Here is a 22,891-nt window from a genome sequence, read left to right as displayed (position 1 = left end):
TGAAGTCATGAGTTTTAGCAGTCAGATAATGCTTTCCTCATTGTAAGCTCAGTGAACCCCAGAGCGCTCATCCTAGCAGCGGTGGAGAACGTGAGAGCCGTTTCTGAGTTGTCCTTGCCTGACAAAGTGCTTCATCTCCTGTGAGACTCCCTCAAGGGACCAGTTCAGCGTTCTGGGAAACTAATGGCTCGACAGCTGCAGTCCTCCACAAACGTGATGAAAAGTCAGTTTCCTCTTCAAACTACACACTTTTCTAATGACCGCTGTGCACATGGGCACAAACACAAGCTCACATTTGGGTTCAACAATTTGGAAAATATTGTATTTTAAGTTGTGTATTTTATAGTTGATTCATTTCTTATCACTTTGTATGAAGTGAAAAGATCAGCAAGTGCCAAGTTTGAGGGCCAGGCGGTTTCCATGCAAAATAAAAAAATTAAGCATCCCAAAAAAGTTGGCATGATAGGAAGGCATGACACGTAGGCTATTTTATGTATTAATAAACTTCACACATTGTGGACTTTATGACATTTAATTAACTAACATTGCTCAAAGTATTCCTATTAAGGGACATAGTTTATGTGTAATATTGTGTAGTTCTCCAAACGGAATCACAGCGTAACTATACCGATAAACAAATGATTCAACACATTAAATGAGATACACTTGATCAACAGGCGTATACTGTGATATAAATGACTTCATCTGGTACATAAAAAGATTATTATGCATCAAGGGTGTTGATGTACACAATCATTGAGTGATTCCACAAGTTGAAAACATTGCAATCGCTTTAAAACAGTAAAAGTGATTTTCTGTGCTTCTGGTCATGCAATTTGTTATGTTTTCTTTTTTTTAAAGTTAGTTTTAATCTACATACAGACAGCAAAAAAAAATCAAACACAGAGTTATATCGGCTTATGTTTGCTAGACATAACATAATCACGCTATAAAGACAAATTTGTGTGCAATGACTTTGCTGTTTAACTACATGTAGGCTACGTCCCACATGCAGTTGTCTTCATTGCATAATGTCCATTGATGTAAGTTCAAAGGAAGTGCATGAGTACAGACAGTAAAAAGAAAGAGAGAGAGAGAGATGGAGGGGGATAAAAGACAGAGAGGTGCCAGATGTTTATGCTGTAGCTCCACATAGTCTGACCGCTGCTGAAATGTCTTTGGTGTCCTCTGATCGTGCCGAGACCACAAAAGGCCAGGTCTGTGGAAAAAGAATGAACAAGTAAGCCACACATGCTGGTTAAATGCCATCAGACGCAGATTTATTTACATTATTATTTGCATTACATATTACAGTAACAGTAGTTTTATATATAACCCCAATTGAAAAGTTGAGACATTTTGTAAAATGTAATAAAATCAAGATTCTGTGATTAGTTCATTCTCTTCAACCTTTATTTAATGGATAAAAGTACAAAGAAAATTAATTGTTTTTTTGTAAATACAAACACATTTTGGCTGCAACACACTCCAAAAAAAATAAAAGTGAAAAGATTATATAAAATATAGAATAACTCTTTTGAAACAGTCCACAATAAGCAGTTGAATTGATAACATGTGAGGGTATCATGATTGGGTATAAAAGGAGCATCTCAGTATATGTTTACACGACAAAGTTATGCTTAAAACGTAGAAGTTTTAAGAAGTTTAAGAAGTTTTAAGAAGTTGTTCAGCGTACAGACGACATTGTCAAAACGATTCCCATTCACACGGATCCGTGAAAACGGCTAAAAACGCTGTACTCTGCTGCCAGGCCATTAGATGGCGATGAAACACTATAGATTGAACACGTAACACGCATGCATGTGCATGACGTCATTGTTTTCAGAAATTCACGTTTTTGTTGTTTACACAGAGACGTTTTCAAAAACTTGCACTTTGAAACCTGTTTTCAAAAGTTTTCGGCACCCAAAACGCCGTTGTCGTGTAAATGAACGGCCAAAACGCATAAACAGTTTTACGTTTTTAGTTGAAAACGGTGTCGCGTACACAGTCCCTCAGCCTTTGCAAACAAAGATGGGTCATGGCTTACCACTTTTTGCCTAATTTCAATTAAAAAAAATCTAATTTCTCAATGCAAGATTGCAAAGTATTTAGGTCGTTCACCATCTACTATGGATAATATTGTAAAAAGATTCAGGGAATCCATAGAAATCTCAGTCTGTGTAAGGTAAGGAAGGAGACATCTGTTGTCATTACATGAGAAGCCATCATGCTACTCTGTTAAATATAGCCACATGTTCTCAAGAGTACTTTGAAAAACCATTGTCACTTAACAAGGTCTGCCGCTGCATCACTCATTCAGTGTGTGCACAGAACAGAGTGGTTTCTTAGACACTATACACCACACAGTGGATGTGCTTGACTGCCTGCCTGCAGTCCAGATCTGTCTCTTATTGAAAATCTATGGTCCATCATGAAAAGGAAAATCAGACAACGATGACCATGGACTGTTGAGCAGCCGTCTTGAATCAGGCGGGATTGGGCAAATATTCCATATGCAAAACTGCAACAATTAGTATCCTCAATTCCCAAATGATTAAAAAGTGTAATTATAAGAAATGGTGATGTGACACAGTTGTAAACATGCCTCTGTCCCAACTTTTTTTGGAGTGTGTTGCAGCCAGCAAAATCAAAATTTTGTTTATATTTACAAAATACAATACAATACAGTACATTTTACAAAATGTCCCAACTTTTTGGGAACTGGGGTAGTAAATACACACACACACACACACACACACACACACACACACACACACACACACACACACACACACACACACACACACACACACACACACACACACACACACAAATATTTAATACAGCATATTTACTGTTACTGTAAATATGCTAAATAAAAAGGTATTCATTATTTATATTTAGGCCTATGTATATTTGCACTATTTGTTTTAATATTACATTTATGCATTTGGCAGACACTTTTACCAAAGCGACTTACATTGCATTTCAAGGTACACATTTTACATTCTCATCAGTTCTTGCTTTCCCTGGGAATCAAACCCATAACCTTGGTGTTGCAAGCACCAATGCTCTACTATTTGAGCTACAGGAAAGCTATAATATATTATTATTATTATTGATATTTAATACAGAATAAAACACTATATATATTATATATATTAATTTGTTTTAAATTATTTATATTAATTATTTTTAAGTATTTTTAATTTATATTTAATAATATTTTTATATTTAGATGCTATATTTTTTTAATATAAACTCATATATACACACATAATATATATATATATATATAGATTAAAAGTACACAGTATATTATGTTGTATATATATATATATATATATATATACAACAGAATATACTGTATGTACTTTTAATCAATATCTAAAATATAAAGTTAATTATTAAGTAATGTACTTTAAATTATTATAGTAATTATACTATATAGTAATTATTATAATAATAATTAAATTATTATTACGTAGTTATTATTACGCATTTATTTATGTTTATGACTATTTTATGTTTATTTACACATTGTATTATTGACATTTAAAAATTAAAAATAAAATACCAAATACTTTAAAACCCAATACTTTAGAAAATTATTTACTATTATGGTACATTTCTATAAAAAAAAAAATACAATAAAATTGTTAGTGGTATATTTTTTTTATATATTTATACATTGTATTATAGATTATATATTATCCATTATACAAGTAATACTTAACAATAAAACTTCTCAACCAGATGGAAGTATATAAAATCAGGTCATAAACTTAGACAACACTCACTCATACCAAGTTTACAGGATGCACAAAGCTGTTCTGGTATCTGTCCTCTTGTAAGAGCTGTCTGAGGTGAGATATATAGCTGGATGCCAGGCGCAGAGTGTCCAGCTTTGACAGTTTGGTGTCTGCCGGTACCCACGGCAGGCTGGTCTTCAGCCGAGAGAACGCTTTACTCAGAACTCTCATGCGTGCCCTCTCTCTGGCATTTGCTGCATTTCTCTGAGACTGTCTGCCATCCTTTGCCATCTTCACTTGTTGCTTGTTGTTGCTGGCACCAGGTCGAGGTTGTTTGGTCTTTGCTTTCAAACTGTCATCGATACCAAACTCGTCTTCTGAGTCTTCCAGAGAACGAGTGTCCGTGTGAGTGATTGACAGCTCCTGGAGGTCTTCAGGATCACTCACCGAACCTGTGGACATCACGACTGCACCTGCTTCAGAGCAAGGAACTTGAGTTTAAAAAAAAAAACTGCAGTCCTGTTTCAATAGTATGTGATATTCAGCGTCCTTGCTGTAGATTCAAAGCAACAGGTGCTGCCTTGATTTCGAATCTCTGTAAAAGAAGCCCAGGGAAAAGGTACATCAAAACAAGGCCATAATATAATCACCATTCAGAGTCATTCAGCATTTCCTGAATGTAAACGGTTATTAAAATTGTCATGTAGACAAAGCAGACTGTATCAATTGCCCCTTCTCACTGAGCATCTCAGAGCTTGTCCTGCGGTGTACCAAGCACATTTAAGGTTTGGGGTTTGGCCGGGTCATTGTGGATCAGGCATTTCTCCTCCCCTTTTCCCCATCTAACTTTTGGCAAGACTGTTTGACAAAGTGGAACTGATAGCATATATATAATTAATTAACTAAATATATATATTAATTTATTTGTATTGTTTTAAAAAATAAAACAAGAATTCAATATTAAATAAATATTGAACATATTATTATTTCTTATATAATATATTCAATATTTATTTAATATTGAATTCTTGTTTTATTTATTTAAAAACATCAATAATACTATTGTTCAATAATAAATAATTGAACACATTTTGATTACAAAGATATACATGCACGTCAAATATTATATTATATTATATTTATATAATTTAATATTTAATAAATATTGCATATTTTGATATATATATATAGCCTATTTATTTTGTTATATAATTTATTTAATAAATAATAATAATAATAAAGCCAATAAACAACATATTCATTTTGATATTTATTATTATTATTAAATGTATTAAGTAAAACATTTAATAAATTACCTTTAGTCATGGAAATATATTTGGAAATCATTATTTAATATGTACCTATTTCATACAATTATTTGCTGACTCGGTCTAGATAGATAGAATGTTTCTTTATTACAGAATAATAAATATTGAATCCAATTAATTTAAAAAGGCCCCAAAACAACCTGCACCAGTGTAACCCAAACCAACCTAGCAATTCTTCAAATAAATAATTCAGTGAAAATATTGTGAAAAACTCTCGTTTCTTATTTCTTCAGTTCAGTGGTCACCCACGGTCCACTTAAATGCTTTTTCCCACATGCTCTTAAGCAAATAGAAATGTCTGAAAGGCTTATCAAACGTTCTTAATCCACTGGCCATTTCACAGAGATATTGGGTTTCTGCTTGGTTAGAACGCTCTCACACACGCCCGGTGCACATTGGCCACAGCTGTCAGCACTTTACATTACATCTGCAGGATGGGGGGCAATCACTGGGACCCTGTGGGTAAAGGAAAAATACCCATGTTGACATTCTTCACATGATCACACTGTGCTCTCATTTGTCTCTCCTATCATATAGAAACACGTAACCATGAGGTGCGTGGCAGAGGATAGAACCACACATGCCTGGCAAATTAAAATGATTTTTAGCCTATATAATTATTCTTGGCAGATGTCAGTTCAGCTGTTAGAGGAAACTTTGCATGACTGTTTCTTCAGTAAACTGTTCTGTATGGCCTGTTCATACATTTAGAATTGCCAGTTACAGTAAATGACACATCAAAGGAGGGCATAGCTATTTTGTCATCTGTATGTTTATAATTAATTAATACATTTTCATCATTATACGGAATGTATAATTAAGGACTTTTAATTTGGCCATTTTGAACAACATCAGCCCTTAAAGAAGTGATAACATCCTTAGCCACAACACATTATCTGTATAAAATTACACAATGCATCAAAAATGTGTTAGTATATCTCTGCATCTTTTATATGACCATACATGAAGAGAGAAATTTCCTAAACCATAAAACTAAATTTCCCACAGCTGAAATTTTCTCAGCATCTCACAATATCTCCCAGTAAACTTGATATGTATGAGTTTTCATTCCAGCGTAATGAGTGTGAAATTAAGATTTTATATTACAGTGGTCACCCTCAGCCAACAATTATCCGAAAGCATAGCTAACTTGTATGCTCCATTTTTGCAAGGGTTGTTGCCAAGTGTAGACAGCTTTGGAATACAATAAACAGTTTATTCTTCTTGCTCTGTGGAATTTTAAATATGCATTCTTACTGTAAGGACCTGTTCACATTCAACGCCTTTTGTAATTTTTCAAAATTCTTGCTTTTAGACGGACACCTTTAACCTTTGTGCCACGTCTCATGCTTTTTTATCATCTTGCTCATGAATACTGTTTTTAAGACGGTCACGTTAAAATAAGTTATTTATTATTTTCCATTTGTCCGCACCTCGTCTCACATTTGTTCCACCATCTGGCCAAACGATTCCAGTTGAATTTCCACTTGAACATGGTTCAACAAACTGTTCCAGCTAATTACTTCCCCATGTTCAACCGTGCTGGTCAAACCACTTGTGACATGATGATTTTCTAGTGTTGTACGCCCAATAGACAAAATCAAAGAACAAACATGTGTAACGTAACTTCTGACAAAATAAGGCAAAAACTATATAGGTTTGTTTGAAGTTCATTTGGACTTTGTTGTTAGTGGGCGTTCCCATTAAGGGCCTTTCACACTGAGGGTACATTTACACGATAACAATATGCTTAAGTTTTTCCTTTGAGCTTTCACAGTAGACACCATTGTCAAAGCGATTCACAAAGATACGCGAAAACGGCTAAAAACGCTGTATTCTGCTGCCAGGCCATTAGATGGCGATGAAACACTATAGACTGAACACGTAATATATGCATGCGCATGACGTCATCGTCTGGAGATTCACGTTTTTGTTGTTTACACGGAGACCGTTTTCAAAACTTGCACTTTGAAACCTGTTTTGATGTAAATGAACGGCCAAAACGTATAAAAAGTTTTACGTTTTTAGTTGAAAACGGTGTCGTGTAAACAGCCCCTAAGCGAAAGGTAGCCTACTGCTCTTACTAAAGAGATAATGCTCTTGAATCGAAACAATAGATCCACATGTAGCCATTCACATCGGCTACAATCAATCGCGGCACGACAAAGCAAGATTTTTTTTCCAGACCAAGTGTGTTTGTTTTTTTCAGCGCCCTGCGATGAAATGGGCCGTCCAATTAGATCTGAGCTTTAGATCACGTACCCGGAGCCGCTACTGTTGCACAAAAGGGACGAGATTGGTGGCGCTGTTTTGAAAACCAGTGTAAACACTAAAGAAAAAAAATTATATTCTGGAAGAGAGAAGAGAATGGATGTTGAGTTCTTGTTCCTGTCTGAGAACAGATTTATTCTCATGTTTACTTCATATTTCTTTATAGAGAATATCATTTCTATAAATTTTCCACTGAATTATGTGATGCTAAGAGAAATTACATGAGAAATGCTAGGCAGGTGTAACTTTCATTCCATTAGAAAACACAAATAATGCATGTCTGCCATTATATAATCAAAATAGCCTACACTTTAGATTGCAATTATTACAAGCACTTGATAATGGTTTTAAAGTGGGTTTTGAGTAATAATATCATAAATTGTGAAGTGTAGCTTGATGCTAATTGTTGCTCTAATTATGTTTTATGATGTTATTGGTAAAAAAAAAAATTTTTGTGAAAGAATCGCGAAAACTATTAAAAACTGTATTATGCATGCCAGGCCACTATGGTTTGTTAAGAAAAAGTATGTGTCTGAGACATATGTTATATGTTAATATGTTAATACACATGCGCATGACGTCACCACTTTCACAAATTTGAGTTTTTGTAATAACACGATAGACAACGGTATGGTTTTCAAAAACCCATTTTCAGAAGTTAGCATTTTTCAGGCCCCCGCTAATGTGGCCAAAACGCATAAAACGTTTTCTGTTTTAGTTGAAAACAGTGTTAATTTATTTAAAATTATTTTAATGTATGTTGTGCAGTGGATGAGGTTAAAGCCAAATGGAAAAACCTACGAAATACATACACATGGCAGAATATATTCTCGGTTAGGATTCTCTATTATCGTGAATTAGCTGAAGGCAATTGTTTAGCGTTTGGTGCGAAAGCACCTTTCATCAGCGATTCGCTTCACTTTATCGTGTCGCATTTCAATGTGTTTACTGGTTGCTAAGTAACGTTTTTGTGAATGACTTTCATGAATATTGTTCCATGTTGTAGACGAATCTGTCTTCTTGCCACTTAAAACAAACATCCCGAAAGTCCCGAAAACTCCCGAAAGTCGCTCTTCATTTGCATAAAGTTAAACATATCTCAAATTTGTCACTTCGCTGGACACGCCTACATCCTGTCGCCATAGGTTACTTTTACTCGTGTCACCTGAAATCGGCAGCTCTCCATTGAAATGAATGGGATCATGTCACTTGTCACTGCGTGTCGCTGGCAGTGTGAACCGAGCTTTTTGTAAGCTCATTAAAATACTTGCAAAAACATATTACTCATAATTTTACCTTGGTCAAATATATTGGAGTTGGTTTAAAAGTGATATTTGTGAGTGCAGTGCTTCATACATTGGTACACTATTGATGGACAAAGGTAGCCTAGAAATCTAGATGCACCCTAGCGGCAGCAAAATGTATTTTGCAGCCAGGGCAGTCTAGCAACTCTCCATTGACTTTCGAGCTGCAAAAACCTAAATTGGGTCAGGCCAATCAGGTCGTGGCGGGGCGGGCTTAACATAATGACGACAGAGTTGCGACGGTTACCTGCCACTTGAAAACAAAGAATGACGGCTGTTGCTGGAGAACAGTCTTTCGAATCGGCTTTGTCCGCGACTCTGGAGGACTTGGAGTTAAGCTTTTCTTTGAGAAAAGAGCATAGAAACGGCACTTAAGTCATTCTTAAAAAAAGGAAGATGTGTTCGTAGTTTTGCCGGCCAGATATGGCAAAAGTTGAATCTATCAACTAGCTCCGCTGTTGGGAAAACGCTCTGGTTGGTTGAAGCGCTGTCCTATTGCGTGCAGAGGGAATTTGAAAGACAGCCGTTTATCCCGCCCCTCGGATTGAGCCGTGTCTATGGAGAGTTGCCAGACCAAACATCTTGATGTAGGTCTGGCTTGCCAGGCTAGGACAAAGGACATTTTTACACGCAATTTTTCAATAGTGTAAAGATGTACATATGAAGCGCAGCTCACACAGAAGTCACTCCCGCGTGACTACCTTGAACCCGTTGTGAAATTTGCATTAATAAATCTTTCAGCCTCACGCAAAATTCACAATTGCATGGATTCGAAGTGAAATCAATGGATTTAGGCTGAGAAAATTCTCTAAATAATGGTAAACACATTTTTGGCCTAATCCTGATTTCATAGCATAACAGTGGATAAAAAAATTAAAACTGGGGAGGTTTCACAATGAGAACCGTTCAGCCTGATGGTGGAAAAGAGGCTTATGAACACGAACAGTAAGAATCTCTATAAATCTGCAGATGCATATTGCATAAGGTACAGTAGCAAAGTGATCTCCATTTTCTTCCAGGATGAGCAGGATTTCTCACGTATCACAGCACAGGAATGCTCCTTATCCAAGGACACATTGTTTTTTCGGTCTAGACTCTAGCATGTCTAAACTGTTTTACATGAAAACATCAGTTCATCCGATGGGAACCTGTTGCTCTGCTTTCATTGATTTCAACTAATAATAACTGTGTCTCTTTGAGAGAAACTCTGCAGGATCAAGATGCCTAGTAAAAAAAAAGTCTAAGTAAACAAATGTTAGTATGTGAATCAGTAACGAGGCACCTTTCATAGCATTTTAACACTAATCTCTACTTTAAACAACTGTGTAAGAACATCTTTCCCAAGATTCCACATAGGGACTAATTACATGGGAACAATACTGCCCACGTTGTCTTGGGTCAGAGCTAACATGAGAAATGTGCAGTTGTCTGTCGATAAGCGTGTTAAGGGTCATAGTGTGGGCAGTGGCTCTTTTCCTTCTTTCTCTCATTCTGTTTTGTGTGAATGAGTAAGCGAGACAGGTGCAGGACTATGACATCAGCTATGCGCGCTCTCCTCCCCTGGTTCCCATGGTCACCACGCTCTCACAGCTGCAGTGTAAAACAAATGGCATGTAACAGCATCAAAACGGCCATTAGGAAAATCAATACGCCCCCATTTTAGTGAAGCCTCCCCTGCATTGAAACAAGCACATTTAATTGAATGATAGAAGTGGCTGAAGAGTGAACTATCCATTTGCTTCCATGACCAACCAGAATTTGATGGGGTAAATCTCATGAAACCTGTCCAAGAAAATACAGATAATATACAATTATCTATCTATCTAAACTAAACATTTCATTAAGGTAATGTTAAAATAGTTTATTTAATCAAATAAAATACACATCAACCTTTAATTTAGGCTGCTTTTAATTGTTAAAAAAAAAAAGATATTCTTGTAATTATTGACATGTTATGATGTCCAATGATGAAGATATAATTAACGACAGTGTTTAATAAACTTAAGCCAACTGCACGAAACAGTGTGTCATGCACAAACAATAAAGGACAAAGAATGAGTGAAGGTGAGGAACTTAAACACATGGGGATGAACTAAATGATGAACAGCTGTGATGAATAAATGAATATACATGGTAACTGATTATGGCGGGAAAAGGAGAACAAAGAAACAGGCAAACAGGTGATTAAACAGACTGATAGAAAACCAAACCAAAACTGATGGAGCGCAGCAGATGGCTTGAAAGTTCGTTGCGCAGGCAGGGTGACGGCTGACCAAGGTGAAGCTAGAGGGATGAGGTAGCCCGGTGGAGCCGTACGGACGACAGTCTCTGGTGGAGCTGAGGGAGGGACGGAGCCAAGGTGAAGCCGACAGGTCGACGAACCGAGGTGGAGTGATGGGATCAGCGGCTGGAGGCAGAGCCGGGGTATCCACTTGCTTGGACGAAGCTGGTGAGGCTTAGCCACACAATGGCATGGTGTTACGGGAGAAGTCAATGGGCTGAAGGGAACCAGTGGAGCCAGGGCTGACGGACTTGCTGAATAATGCAGTGGAGGTGGAAGAGAGAGGCTGTGCGGGATCAGCGAATGGAAAGGTAATGGGAAGAATTATCTCCATTTCCCAGTCTATCAAGCACTCGTCAGTGTACAGCTCCACCAATGTCCCCTCTATCATGGATGTTGCCAGCTCACACACCTGCACAGACTCACTTTTGGGCTCAGGCTCCGGAGCGGAAGTGGCTGCAAGGGCAATAAACTTTTCGTCTTGAGCCATAATCATTTTTGATCCGGTATTCTGTAACGGTTTAAGTCCAGTGAAGAAGAAGAAAGGTATAAATAACAACAGTCTTTATTAAGCCAACTACTTAAAACACTGTGCCATGCACAAACAATACCGTGCAAAGAATGAGTGAAGGTGAGGAACTTAAATACACATGGTGATGAACTAAATGATGTACAGCTGTGATGAATAAATGAATATCCACTGATTATGACAGGAAAAGGAGAACAAAGGAACATAGGCAAACAGGTGATTAAACAGACTGATAGAAAACAAAAACAAAACTAAGCATAACTGTGAAAGTTACAGTTTTAAAAAAAATCTGGTGGAATGAAGGCGGACAAGGAGGCGGATGAGGGACTGGTGGAAGACAAATCCCCAGTGGAAGGATCCAGGGTGGTGATGATGGTGGGAAAAGCCAGGGAGGAGAGGATAGGAGGTGTGGTGCTTAATCCTTTTTTATGCTTAATTTTAAAGTGCCCCTATTATGCTATTTTAAAAGCTCCTAATTTTGTTTTAAAGGTACAATATGTAAGAATTTTGTAATAAAATATCCAGAAATCACTTGCACAGTGTGATATATTTCCTGCAGTTGTGTACTTACAATATCCCAAAAGTTCCCAAAGATTTTTAATTTCAGAGAAATTCCAATTTTAAATAATTGGCCGCCCCGGAAAACCTGTTCACTTGTCGCCTGTCACTGACGTAATATCCGCGTTATCCCTGGTTTCCACTCAAGAACTGCCATAGTAACCATGACGACAGACGTGGACTTCTGTGCATAATGAGTGTAGTTCGTAACCTCTGGCTGCACTCTGTTGTTGTTTCGTTCAAACATTATGGACCATGGCAAGCAGACTTTGGGAAAAAAGGAGAACTAAAACGAGGATCAATATCAGCGACTAACTTGGACTTGACAGCGCTTCACGAGTCACGACTTCACAGAGACGCAGCTCTTGTATGTACTTTATTAGACAGGTGAGCAAATGTACATAAAACTAATCAATGTTTTATAGCTCAACATGATGAAATGTTAGAATATGATCAGTGTGTTATTCTAATGTTGATCTAGCTCACTGCTAGTCTCATACAGACAAACTAACACATAGAATAACATTATAACTTTAACACACTCAAATGCAGTTTAGTGTGATAGTGTAGAGCAAGTGAAACAGCGCTGCGTTACCTCACAAGCTTCGTTTAATACACGTCTAATACACTGACCTGTGTGAGCACTAATACAGCACTTGCGTTTGGTAGAATGAAATCTCCATTCCTTTATATCCGTGGGACTCGCGTGTGGCGCTGATATCATGATAAAAACATCAGTGTATTCACTCATCCATAAACATTATTAGATCCATCGGCTTGACGACAAGTTCCATAATTCCGCAGGAAATTTTGCGTCATCAACTTACGCCTTTGTTATTGTAAGAGGTTAGCGACCCCTAGCGGCAATTTTTTTTTTACATATTGTACCTTTAAAGGGCTCCTACAACAGGTTTACATGCATCAAAGAAAATGCATGCATTTCATTTTCTCATAATATACATTGAACATCACCACATATTTCAATGACTCTCAAACGACTTGATAGATGAATCAGTCTCTCTTAACCACTCCTTTCTGCAAGCTACTCTGCTCTGATTGGCCAGACAGCACAGTCTGTTGTGATTGGTCAACTGAGTAAAGCGCGTGTCGGAACGTCCATTACCATAAGTGATCTGCAGCTCTGTCTGGAGGCTCCCTAAAGCATACAGATTGTACACACTGTAAAGACAGTAACGATGACGTCGATTTTAACATCCGAGCGTGAGTCTGATGATGAAACATTGGAAGAACTAGTTATTTAACTGGAACCTCCATCGCAAGGACGACTTGAGCAGGACGTTTCTCAGTGATATGCTACTCAGTTTGAGGTACATTATGAGATGTTGCAACTGTAATTCCTCACCATCAGCATTAACAAGAGTATGTCCATCAGCAAACCGATGTACAGTGAGGAAAATAAGTATTTGAACACCCTGCTATTTTGCAAGTTCTCCCACTTAGAAATCATGGAGGGGTCTGAAATTGTCATCGTAGGTGCATGTCCACTGTGAGAGACATAATCTAAAAAAAAAAATCCAGAAATCACAATGTATGATTTTTTAACTATTTATTTGTATGATACAGCTGCAAATAAGTATTTGAACACCTGAGAAAATCAATGTTAATATTTGGTACAGTAGCCTTTGTTTGCAATTACAGAGGTCAAACGTTTCCTGTAGTTTTTCACCAGGTTTGCACACACTGCAGGAGGGATTTTGGCCCACTCCTCCACACAGATCTTCTCTAGATCAGTCAGGTTTCTGGGCTGTCGCTGAGAAACACAGAGTTTGAGCTCCCTCCAAAGATTCTCTATTGGGTTTAGGTCTGGAGACTGGCTAGGCCACGCCAGAACCTTGATATGCTTCTTACAGAGCCACTCCTTGGTTATCCTGGCTGTGTGCTTCGGGTCATTGTCATGTTGGAAGACCCAGCCTCGACCCATCTTCAATGCTCTAACTGAGGGAAGGAGGTTGTTCCCCAAAATCTCGCAATACATGGCCCCGGTCATCCTCTCCTTAATACAGTGCAGTCGCCCTGTCCCATGTGTAGAAAAACACCCCCAAAGCATGATGCTACCACCCCCATGCTTCACAGTAGGGATGGTGTTCTTGGGATGGTACTCATCATTCTTCTTCCTCCAAACACGTTTAGTGGAATTATGACCAAAAAGTTCTATTTTGGTCTCATCTGACCACATGACTTTCTCCCATGACTCCTCTGGATCATCCAAATGGTCATTGGCAAACTTAAGACGGGCCTTGACATGTGCTGGTTTAAGCAGGGGAACCTTCCGTGCCATGCATGATTTCAAACCATGACGTCTTAGTGTATTACCAACAGTAACCTTGGAAACGGTGGTCCCAGCTCTTTTCAGGTCATTGACCAGCTCCTCCCATGTAGTTCTGGGCTGATTTCTCACCTTTCTTAGGATCATTGCTGAACTTGCAAAATAGCAGGGTGTTCAAATACTTATTTTCCTCACTGTATACATTTCTAATTTATTGTGGTGCATGCGGGAACTGCATCAATAACAGCGAATTCATTAGCTGAGCACTGACGTGACTGACTGGTGTAACATTGTAAAACAAATCTTGCTCCATCCTTTATCTTTACTCAAAGTAGTAAGAACAACAGACAATCTGCATTAATAGACACAGTTTTAGGTAATAGGTGCCCACAGCTGATTATCAGAAGTACTTTACTTTACTATCCAAGATGGCGCCGCGGATGGCTGCCTCGGTGTTGAGCTCTCCAGTTGTTACACTGTTTTTGTTAGTTTGTCCTGTTTTATGTTTGTCATTCGCTATCAGTTATACCAGGGACGAACTGCTGAACATTCGGCAGTGCACACCAACTGATCACCAACCAGTTTTTGATTCTTCTGGCGTTTTGCGGAACATTGTCGTCGGTTGCGCCGCTGCACTGTGGAAACAGTATAAGACGCGCAGGCGTGGGAAGCGAGCCGGCACACTCGTTAAGCTCAGGCAGCGCGGATTCAGAACGGCGCTGCCTAGCATCCATCTGGCGAATGTCCGCTCTCTCCCTAACAAAATGGACGAACTACTTCTGCTCTCACGCAAAAACAAGGACTTTACCAACTCTGCTGCTCTGTGTTTCACGGAAACCTGGCTGAACGAAGCCATTCCGGACAGCGCGTTACATCTACCGGACTTTCAGCTGTTCAGAGCGGATCGCGATATGGAGTCAACGGGGAAAACGCGCGGTGGTGGGACATGCTTTTACATCAACAGAAGGTGGTGTACTGATGTAACTGTGTTAAGGAAGATGTGCTGTCCTGATGTGGAAGTGCTTTTCATTAACTGTAAGCCGTTCTACTCGCCGCGGGAGTTTTCCTCGCTCGTTCTCATCAGTGTTTACATTCCACCGCAAGCACACGTGAGTACGGCGCTGCAACAGCTGGCTGATCTGATCACAGAAACAGAACAACAACACCCGGACTCTGTTCTTATCATTCTCGGAGACTTTAATCAGGCAAAACTCACACGTGAACTGCCTAAATTCAAACAGCACATTACATGCCCCACCAGAGACAATAATATTTTGGACCATTGCTACACCACAACAAAGGATGCATATCGCTCCGTCGCCAGAGCAGCTCTAGGACTTTCCGATCACTGCCTGGTTCATCTTCTACCAACTTACAGGCAAAAACTTAAAACTGCTAAGCCAGTAATAAGGACTGTAAAGAGATGGACCAACGACACAGAGCAGGTCTTACAAGCCTGTTTTGAATGCACTGACTGGAGTGTTTTTGAAGCTGCTGCCAGCGATCTGGACGAGCTCACAGAGACTGTAACATCATACATCAGTTTCTGTGAGGATTTATGCATCCCTACCAGGACTTACTTATCATTCAACAATGATAAACCATGGTTCACACCAAAACTCAGACAGCTTCGTCAGGTCAAAGAAGATGCCTACAGGAGTGGGGATAGGATCTTGTATAATCAGGCCAGGAACACATTGACAAAGGAGATTGAAGTGGCTAAGAAGAGCTATGCCAAAAAGCTGGAAAACCAGTTTTCCTCCAACGACCCTGCATCAGTGTGGAAAGGCCTGAAAGACATTACCAACTACAAGACACCATCCCCCAGCATCGACAGCAACAAGCATCTTGCGAACGAGCTGAATGTCTTTTACTGTAGATTTGAGACCCCGGATCAGACACCCCATACCCGCCCTGACCATCTCTCTACACAGCCATCAACACCTCCAGCCATCCCCCTCCCCTCCCCCCCTGCACTTCAGATCAGTGAGGATAATGTGCGTCAGATCTTCAGGAAACAGAAGAGAAGGAAAGCACCAGGCCCAGACGGTGTTTCACCAGCCTGTCTGAAAACCTGCGCTGACCAGCTGGCCTCTATCTTCTCACTGATCTTCAACAGATCACTGGAGCAGTGCAAAGTCCCTTTCTGCTTTAAACGCTCCACCATCATCCCAATCCCGAAGAAACCAAAGATCACAGGACTCAATGACTACAGACCTGTTGCCTTAACATCTGTGGCCATGAAGTCATTCGAAAGACTGGTGTTAGCATATCTGAAGGACATCACTGGACCCTTGCTGGACCCCCTGCAGTTTGCCTACAGAGCAAACCGGTCTGTGGATGATGTGGTCAATATGGGACTGCATTACACCCTACAACATCTGGACAAACCAGGGACCTATGCAAGGATTCTGTTCGTGGACTTTAGTTCTGCCTTCAACACCATCGTCCCATCACTGCTCCAGACCAAATTGACCCAGCTCTCTGTCCCTAGCTCCATCTGTCAATGGATCACCAGCTTTCTGACAGACAGACAACAGCTAGTCAGAATGGGCAAAATCACGTCCGACAGCCGCACCATCAGCACCGGTGCTCCACAGGGATGTGTTCTCTCACCACTGCTCTTCTCCCTGTACACAAATGACTGCACCTCTAAAGACACCTCTGTCAAGCTCCTGAAGTTTGCGGACGACACTACTGTTATCGGACTCATCCGGAACGGTGACGAGTCTGCGTACAGACAGGAGGTGGAGCAGCTGGCTCTTTGGTGCAGTTATAACAACCTGGAGCTGAACACGCTCAAAACAGTGGAGATGATCGTGGACTTCAGGAGAAACCCCCCTGCACTCCCTTCACTCACCATCATGGACAGCACTGTGACTGCAGTAGAGTCATTCAGGTTCCTGGGCACCACCATCTCTCAGGATCTGAAGTGGGACACTCACATAGACTCTATTGTGAAGAAAGCCCAACAGAGACTGTACTTCCTGCGTCAGCTGAGGAAATTCAACCTGCCACAGGAGCTGCTCGTACAGTTCTACTCAGCTGTCATCCAGTCCATCCTCTGCACTTCCATCACCGTCTGGTTTGGCTCTGCTACCAAAACCGACCTCCGTAGACTACAGCGGATAGTTCGGACTGCTGAGCGAATCACTGGCACTACCCTTCCCACACTCAAAGTACTGCACTCATCCAGAGTGAGTAAAAGGGCTCGCAAAATCACTCTGGACCCGTCACACCCAGCACACTTTCTGTTTGAACTGTTACCGTCTGGTCGACGCTACAGAGCACCGAGCACAAAAACAACCAGACACAGGAAAAGTTTCTTTCCCCAGGCCATCTACCTCATGAACACTTAAATGTTCCCCTACTGTGGAACAAACATGTGCAATACTTCCCTCAGACATTTCATTATAGCACCTTATAACTTTATATATATTTATAATTTATAATCTTTTATTTTTATTTTTTCTATTTTTTTTTATTTATACCTATGTTACTTGTCACTTGTCTTGTCACTTTATATTGTATGTGTACTGGAAGCTACTGTCACCAAGACAAATTCCTCGTATGCGCAAGCATACTTGGCAATAAAGCTCTTTCTTTCTTTCTTTCTTTCTTCTACTTCAGTAAGACAGTAATAACGTGAGTTAGCCGGTTAGCCGGAAACTTACACAATATAAAACATAAAACTATGTATTTCGAACACCCGGTAGAAAATATATACATCAATGATTATTCACTTATAGGTTGTGATTCTGAGGAGCAAGCTGGTCCAAATAAACTGAGTACTGACCCATCTCTCAAAAGCAAGCGTTTTGCGAATCCTGCATTGAGCTCCCACAAGATTTGAGAAGCAGTCATCAGTAAAATGACCCGGACGGACAATGTAACATACCGTGACATAGAACCGTAAAGCAGTAAGATTCGAAACACAAACGACTCGTAACGGCAGTTCAGAGTAGATTCTTTATTTTGGGAGACAATAACTTCATTTATCGTGCACTTTCGACTTTACAGCGACTTTACAACTGCTTGAGAGAGAATATTCGAAAAACCATAATTGGGGCACTTTATTTTTTTTAACGCACTGTGTCCTGGACTTTTATTAGAATCACCTGGTAATAAAATACATCTTAAAATGTCGATCATTGCAAAATGTCTTGATGTTCCTGCACATCAAGGCCCTCAAGATCGATGAATCTGCTGATCAAATCTGTGACATGGAAAGACACGAAGGCTCTGTCACTGAAATCTTTTTATATCTGTCTTGCTGAGATCCGAGTGGTGGGTGTGCGAAATTCTGCTTACCCTTTTGGAGGAGGAAGTGTTGTATCTGGGCTCTGCAAACCCCTAATGCTGTGAAGCACTGACCAGATGACAGATGAGTTGTTTTTCTCTCATTTGTCTCCAAAGCCTAAGGACAGCTGATTGGGCTTCAGTCTAAGAGAAATGAAGACTCCAAAGACTCTGGTTGGCTTGAACACATATTGTGGCATTTCATTTATTTTCTTCAAAATTTTCTATTTTGTTTTGTCATGCTTCAAGCAAATGTACTCAACACCAGTAAAGGCACACTGCTTAAAAACATAATAATCACTGCAATAATGATCCAATCATAGACTCTTAAACATTTGCCTATTTAAATCCAAACAGCGACTTTTTTTCTTTGGCCGGGCAGTTTGCTTCAAGTGACCAAATCTAAAACAAATCCATTCCATCTGGATATTGTAATCCTTGTCATCAAATTTACTACATCTCACAATGTGCATGCTAAATCACAAAGTGATTTTACAGTGTTCTGGTCATGCAGGTGCATGTCTTAATCTACTCCCAACATGAGTGACTTTTGCTTAAATCTGTGAAATCACCATTGACAATCTGATCAACAAGTTGGTTTTATGTAATGCAGCTTTCATGGGAATATCATCATGATATAGTGGTGGACACACTAAAAAGGGTGCTCAAACAAATCCAATATATGAGGGTTACACACTTGTGCTCTCCTTTAACAGAACTACTTTGAAATCAGTGTTATGACAGCGTCCGGGCACAAGGCCAGATGCAATTTACATGCTAATTCTTCTACAAATGTGGACCGATCGGTGTGATAAATCTATTTGTGATGCATCGCAGAGTTTGAGGTCTTTAAGTTTGCACTAGGAGCTTGTCAGTGCATTAACGCCAAATGTTTTTCTCAAACCACATATTCTTCAGTACTGGAGCAATGAGATCTTCATTATGCATTAAAGCATTGAATATCATTCAAACACTTCAGTTCTGACTTCAGTACTAACTTTAAGAGTATTTAATAGACTGACTCATGATATATTCATCAGTGTAACCTTCCAAATACATTATAATCCCATGATTACACATTTACACTTAATCAGATGGGAGGAAAATCTAAAACTAACATCAAAACAGTCAATATGAGTAATGACGGCTGATCATTTGGCTTATGTTTACATTATGACGTCATTGTCTCTAATATTATTTCTTTGCCCTGATAGCTTGCATCAGTGGGACCCACTTTGACTTCTGAGATGAGGAAGTGGACTGTTTCAGACCTCTAGGGTTCTGTGGGCCGTCATATTCATCAGCCTCAGAAGTGATTTCCATCTTCTGAATGATCAGTTTGAGCAGGTCATGCTGTTTCTCCAGCGTACAGGACACCGCTTTCAACCTGAAGGAAAGAGCAGGTCAAATGTAGTTCATACCACTCCATATTGTACATCTGATAAACTCAATTTAAGGGATAGTTCAGTCAAAAATGAAAATTCTGTCATCATTTACTCACTCTTACGTCATTCCAAATCTACAAGACCTTCGTTCATCTTCGGAACACAAATGAAGATTTGTTTATGCAATTTGAGAGATTTCTGTGCCTCCAATGAAAATCACTCAAAGCTTTGACACTTCTCATAAAGAAATTGTAGCAGTTTAATCCAAGTTTTCTGAAGAGACATGATCGCTTTTATATGATAAATAGAATTAATTTAGGCTGAAGATGAATTCAGAAGATGAACAAAAGCTTATGGGTTTATAACGACATGAGGGTGAGTAATTAACGGCAGAATTTTCTTTTCATTTTTTGGAGAACTATGCCTTTAAGTAAACAAAAATAAAAAAGCAAATGTTAAGTGATGCCACCACATCTGCACAGATGCATCTAAATGCTTGTATTTGTTGTGAAATTAAAACAGAATATATTTTAAATATTAATATTACTATATTAATATATATAATAAATCACATTATCTGAAACTGACTTAAAAGTGAGGTAGGTGAGGTATGCGAATCAGAGTCATCCACCATTCACATCTGAACTGAGAAATACCTTTAAATTAAAATGCAATTGAATTTGTGATGTGATGTAGCAAACCAAACTCAAAATTGCCATTTGAATGTCTGGTTGGTGGTGCATTATAGCTGATGAACACTAGGGGCTGCTCTCCTACAAGTCTAAAAGGTTTGGGATATTTATTTTCTAGCACATTGCAAAAAAAAAAATATCTAAAACAATTAAATGCATATACCACAAATATTGAGTTAATTAAATAATAATAATAATTATAATAACTTACATAATACCTTAAAAATACAGGAAAAGGGTAGTACATTTTAAAAGGTACACTTAATGTACCTTTATCACATCTTAAAGTACTAATATGCATCCTTTAAAGGTAGTATTGCATATTACGTCTGATAAACCCTCCCAATAAATAGAGAAATGGAGAATCTCCCTATAAAGTTTGCTCAAGCACAACACTTGGTTCACTTTTAAAATAAGTCCCTTTATGTTGCCCTGGTTGGCGTTCCCAAAACAGAAGTGGTGGTACAAAGAGATCACCTGTTCTTCTGTTTGTGCAGCTCTCTCTCTAGATGCCCCCCCTGTCGTGAGCAGAGGTTCAGACGGGTGCGAACTGTGTTTTGGATCTCACCATCAATGAGGACCTGTATCAGCATTTTCTGTGGAACAAGTCATTGTCATTGTAAAGTGTTAATATTCCCTCAAATGTCATATATTAATTGAAAAATGTTTACAGAATTTGATCAAAAGTTCATGTGTGACCAGAATAAGAACCTCATTTGTTGATAGACAAACCTTGCAATTATTGGGATAGACGGTGATAGATGATTTGTCCACTCGCTTCAGGAACCAGTAAGGTAGTTTCTCCTCAAGGACAGTATGAAGATCTATCTGTAATGATTAATGTTATGTACTAGATATCATTCTATTTATACTTCTATTAAAAAGTGTTCTCTTTCCCTTGTTGACATATTTCCTATTGAAACAGGAAGTTTGAAGTTGGGATAAATAGTTGATACTTTGCGTCACAGCTCTGAATCCTGATTTTACAAAAATGGTTTCTCATTCTAGTGAAGATTTGATTGGACAAAAATTTGGACACGCCCCTGAGTACAAGATGAGTCATTAATATTTTTTTATTAAAATATTTTAATACTAATAATATAATAATACTATTAATAATACTAATAAATATTAACTTTTTTTATTTATAAATGCAATTTATTCCTGAGACGGCAAAACTGAATTTTCAGCATCATTACTCCCGTCTTCAGTGTCACATGATCCTTCAGAAATCATTCTAATATGCTGATTTGCTGTTCAAGAAACATTTCTTAAGCTGTTAAGTTGTGCAGCTTAACATTTTTCTGGAGACCATGATACATCTCAGACAGCAACATAGTGTCGGCCCAGATCCAGCCCACATCTAGTACGTGTGGAATCCACTATGTTGCTGTCTGGGATTTTTTTTTTAGGATTCTTTGATGAGAAAAGAACAGCATTTCTTTGAAATAGAAATCTTTTGTAACATTATAAATGTTCAGTGTCACTTGAATTCAATGCATCCTTGCTGAATAAAAGTATTCATTTATTTTAAAAAAAAGGTTCCTGACCCCAAACTTTTAAACAGTATATATTCTGTATCTGAGAACATAAATGTTAGCTTTGAAGTGTACTTGTCAAAGTTGACAGAGTGATAAAAAATCTCCAATTGTGAGTAAGTGATGTCTTTAAAGGCACACTATGCAAGATTTGAACCTTAATATAACAGCTTCGAAATCATTTCGATGGTAAACGAACTCGTAGTAGGACGGATCATCCCGATCCAGCAATGCGGGTTTGACAGGTGGCGCCCCGCCAAATCTCGAGAGAATCACGACTTGCTTTACGGCACGACGTCACATACATCAACAACATATGAAGCAGCCTCTATGGAAGACACTAGCACGCATTTCAGACGTGAATCATGGCAGAGTCGACAAAGATAACGAAGAAAGCGAGGTCGGAAGAGTGCCGAGGCGGCTCTGCGTGAGTGGTATTTACGACAGTAACGTTAAATACAAGTACTCCACAGCGACTCTAGGGGTCGCTGTTTGAGAGAAACGGAAACTGCATAGTGTGCCTTTAAATCTTACTAAGCTTTTGCAAAACAATTTAGCAAAATATTGTTGAAAATATTGAATCCAGTCTGCTCACCTGCATGGCTATCCGTTTCAACTCTGCATTTCTCTGTACCTCTGCAATGTCACCTACTGCCAAACCAAT

At 38.9% G+C, this 22,891-nt stretch overlaps 2 protein-coding genes across 2 annotated transcripts in view; both read right to left on the bottom strand.

Moving 5' to 3' along the window:
- Positions 1-527: 527 nt before the first annotated feature.
- msc (musculin (activated B-cell factor-1)) lies at positions 528-4,489 on the bottom strand. The gene is made up of 2 exons (XM_082183209.1): positions 3,810-4,489; positions 528-1,219 (listed from the first exon to the last, which is right to left on the bottom strand). The coding sequence occupies exons 1-2, from the start codon at positions 4,215-4,217 to the stop codon at positions 1,136-1,138; spliced, it is 492 nt and encodes a 163-aa protein (XP_082039335.1). The 5' UTR covers positions 4,218-4,489; the 3' UTR covers positions 528-1,135.
- A 14,126-nt stretch (positions 4,490-18,615) lies between these two features.
- trpa1b (transient receptor potential cation channel, subfamily A, member 1b) overlaps positions 18,616-22,891 on the bottom strand; it is a 45,670-nt gene continuing 41,394 nt past the window's right edge. The window contains exons 25-28 of the mRNA XM_082184869.1: positions 22,823-22,891; positions 21,422-21,517; positions 21,167-21,285; positions 18,616-19,999 (exon numbers count right to left, since the gene is read on the bottom strand). Coding sequence (XP_082040995.1) covers positions 19,807-19,999; positions 21,167-21,285; positions 21,422-21,517; positions 22,823-22,891 — 477 coding nt within the window. The 3' untranslated portion in view covers positions 18,616-19,806. The remainder of the gene's footprint in view (positions 20,000-21,166; positions 21,286-21,421; positions 21,518-22,822) is intronic.

Source organism: Leuciscus leuciscus (genome assembly GCF_965113295.1).
Source record: "Leuciscus leuciscus genome assembly, chromosome: 11".
In the NCBI taxonomy this organism is placed as follows: Eukaryota; Metazoa; Chordata; class Actinopteri; order Cypriniformes; family Leuciscidae; genus Leuciscus; species Leuciscus leuciscus.
The sequence above is the reverse complement of the archived record's forward strand: the minus strand, read 5'-3'. Positions and strand labels throughout refer to the sequence as shown.

What these genes read in the sequence shown, in the direction of transcription:
- msc (XM_082183209.1), bottom strand. Translation starts at nt 4,217, where the DNA reads ATGTCCACAGGTTCGGTGAGTGATCCTGAAGACCTCCAGGAGCTGTCA. An exon ending in TTGTGCATCCTGTAAACTTG is followed by an intron (nt 1,220 to 3,809) that starts GTATGAGTGAGT and finishes CTTTTTCCACAG; the next exon opens with ACCTGGCCTTTTGTGGTCTC.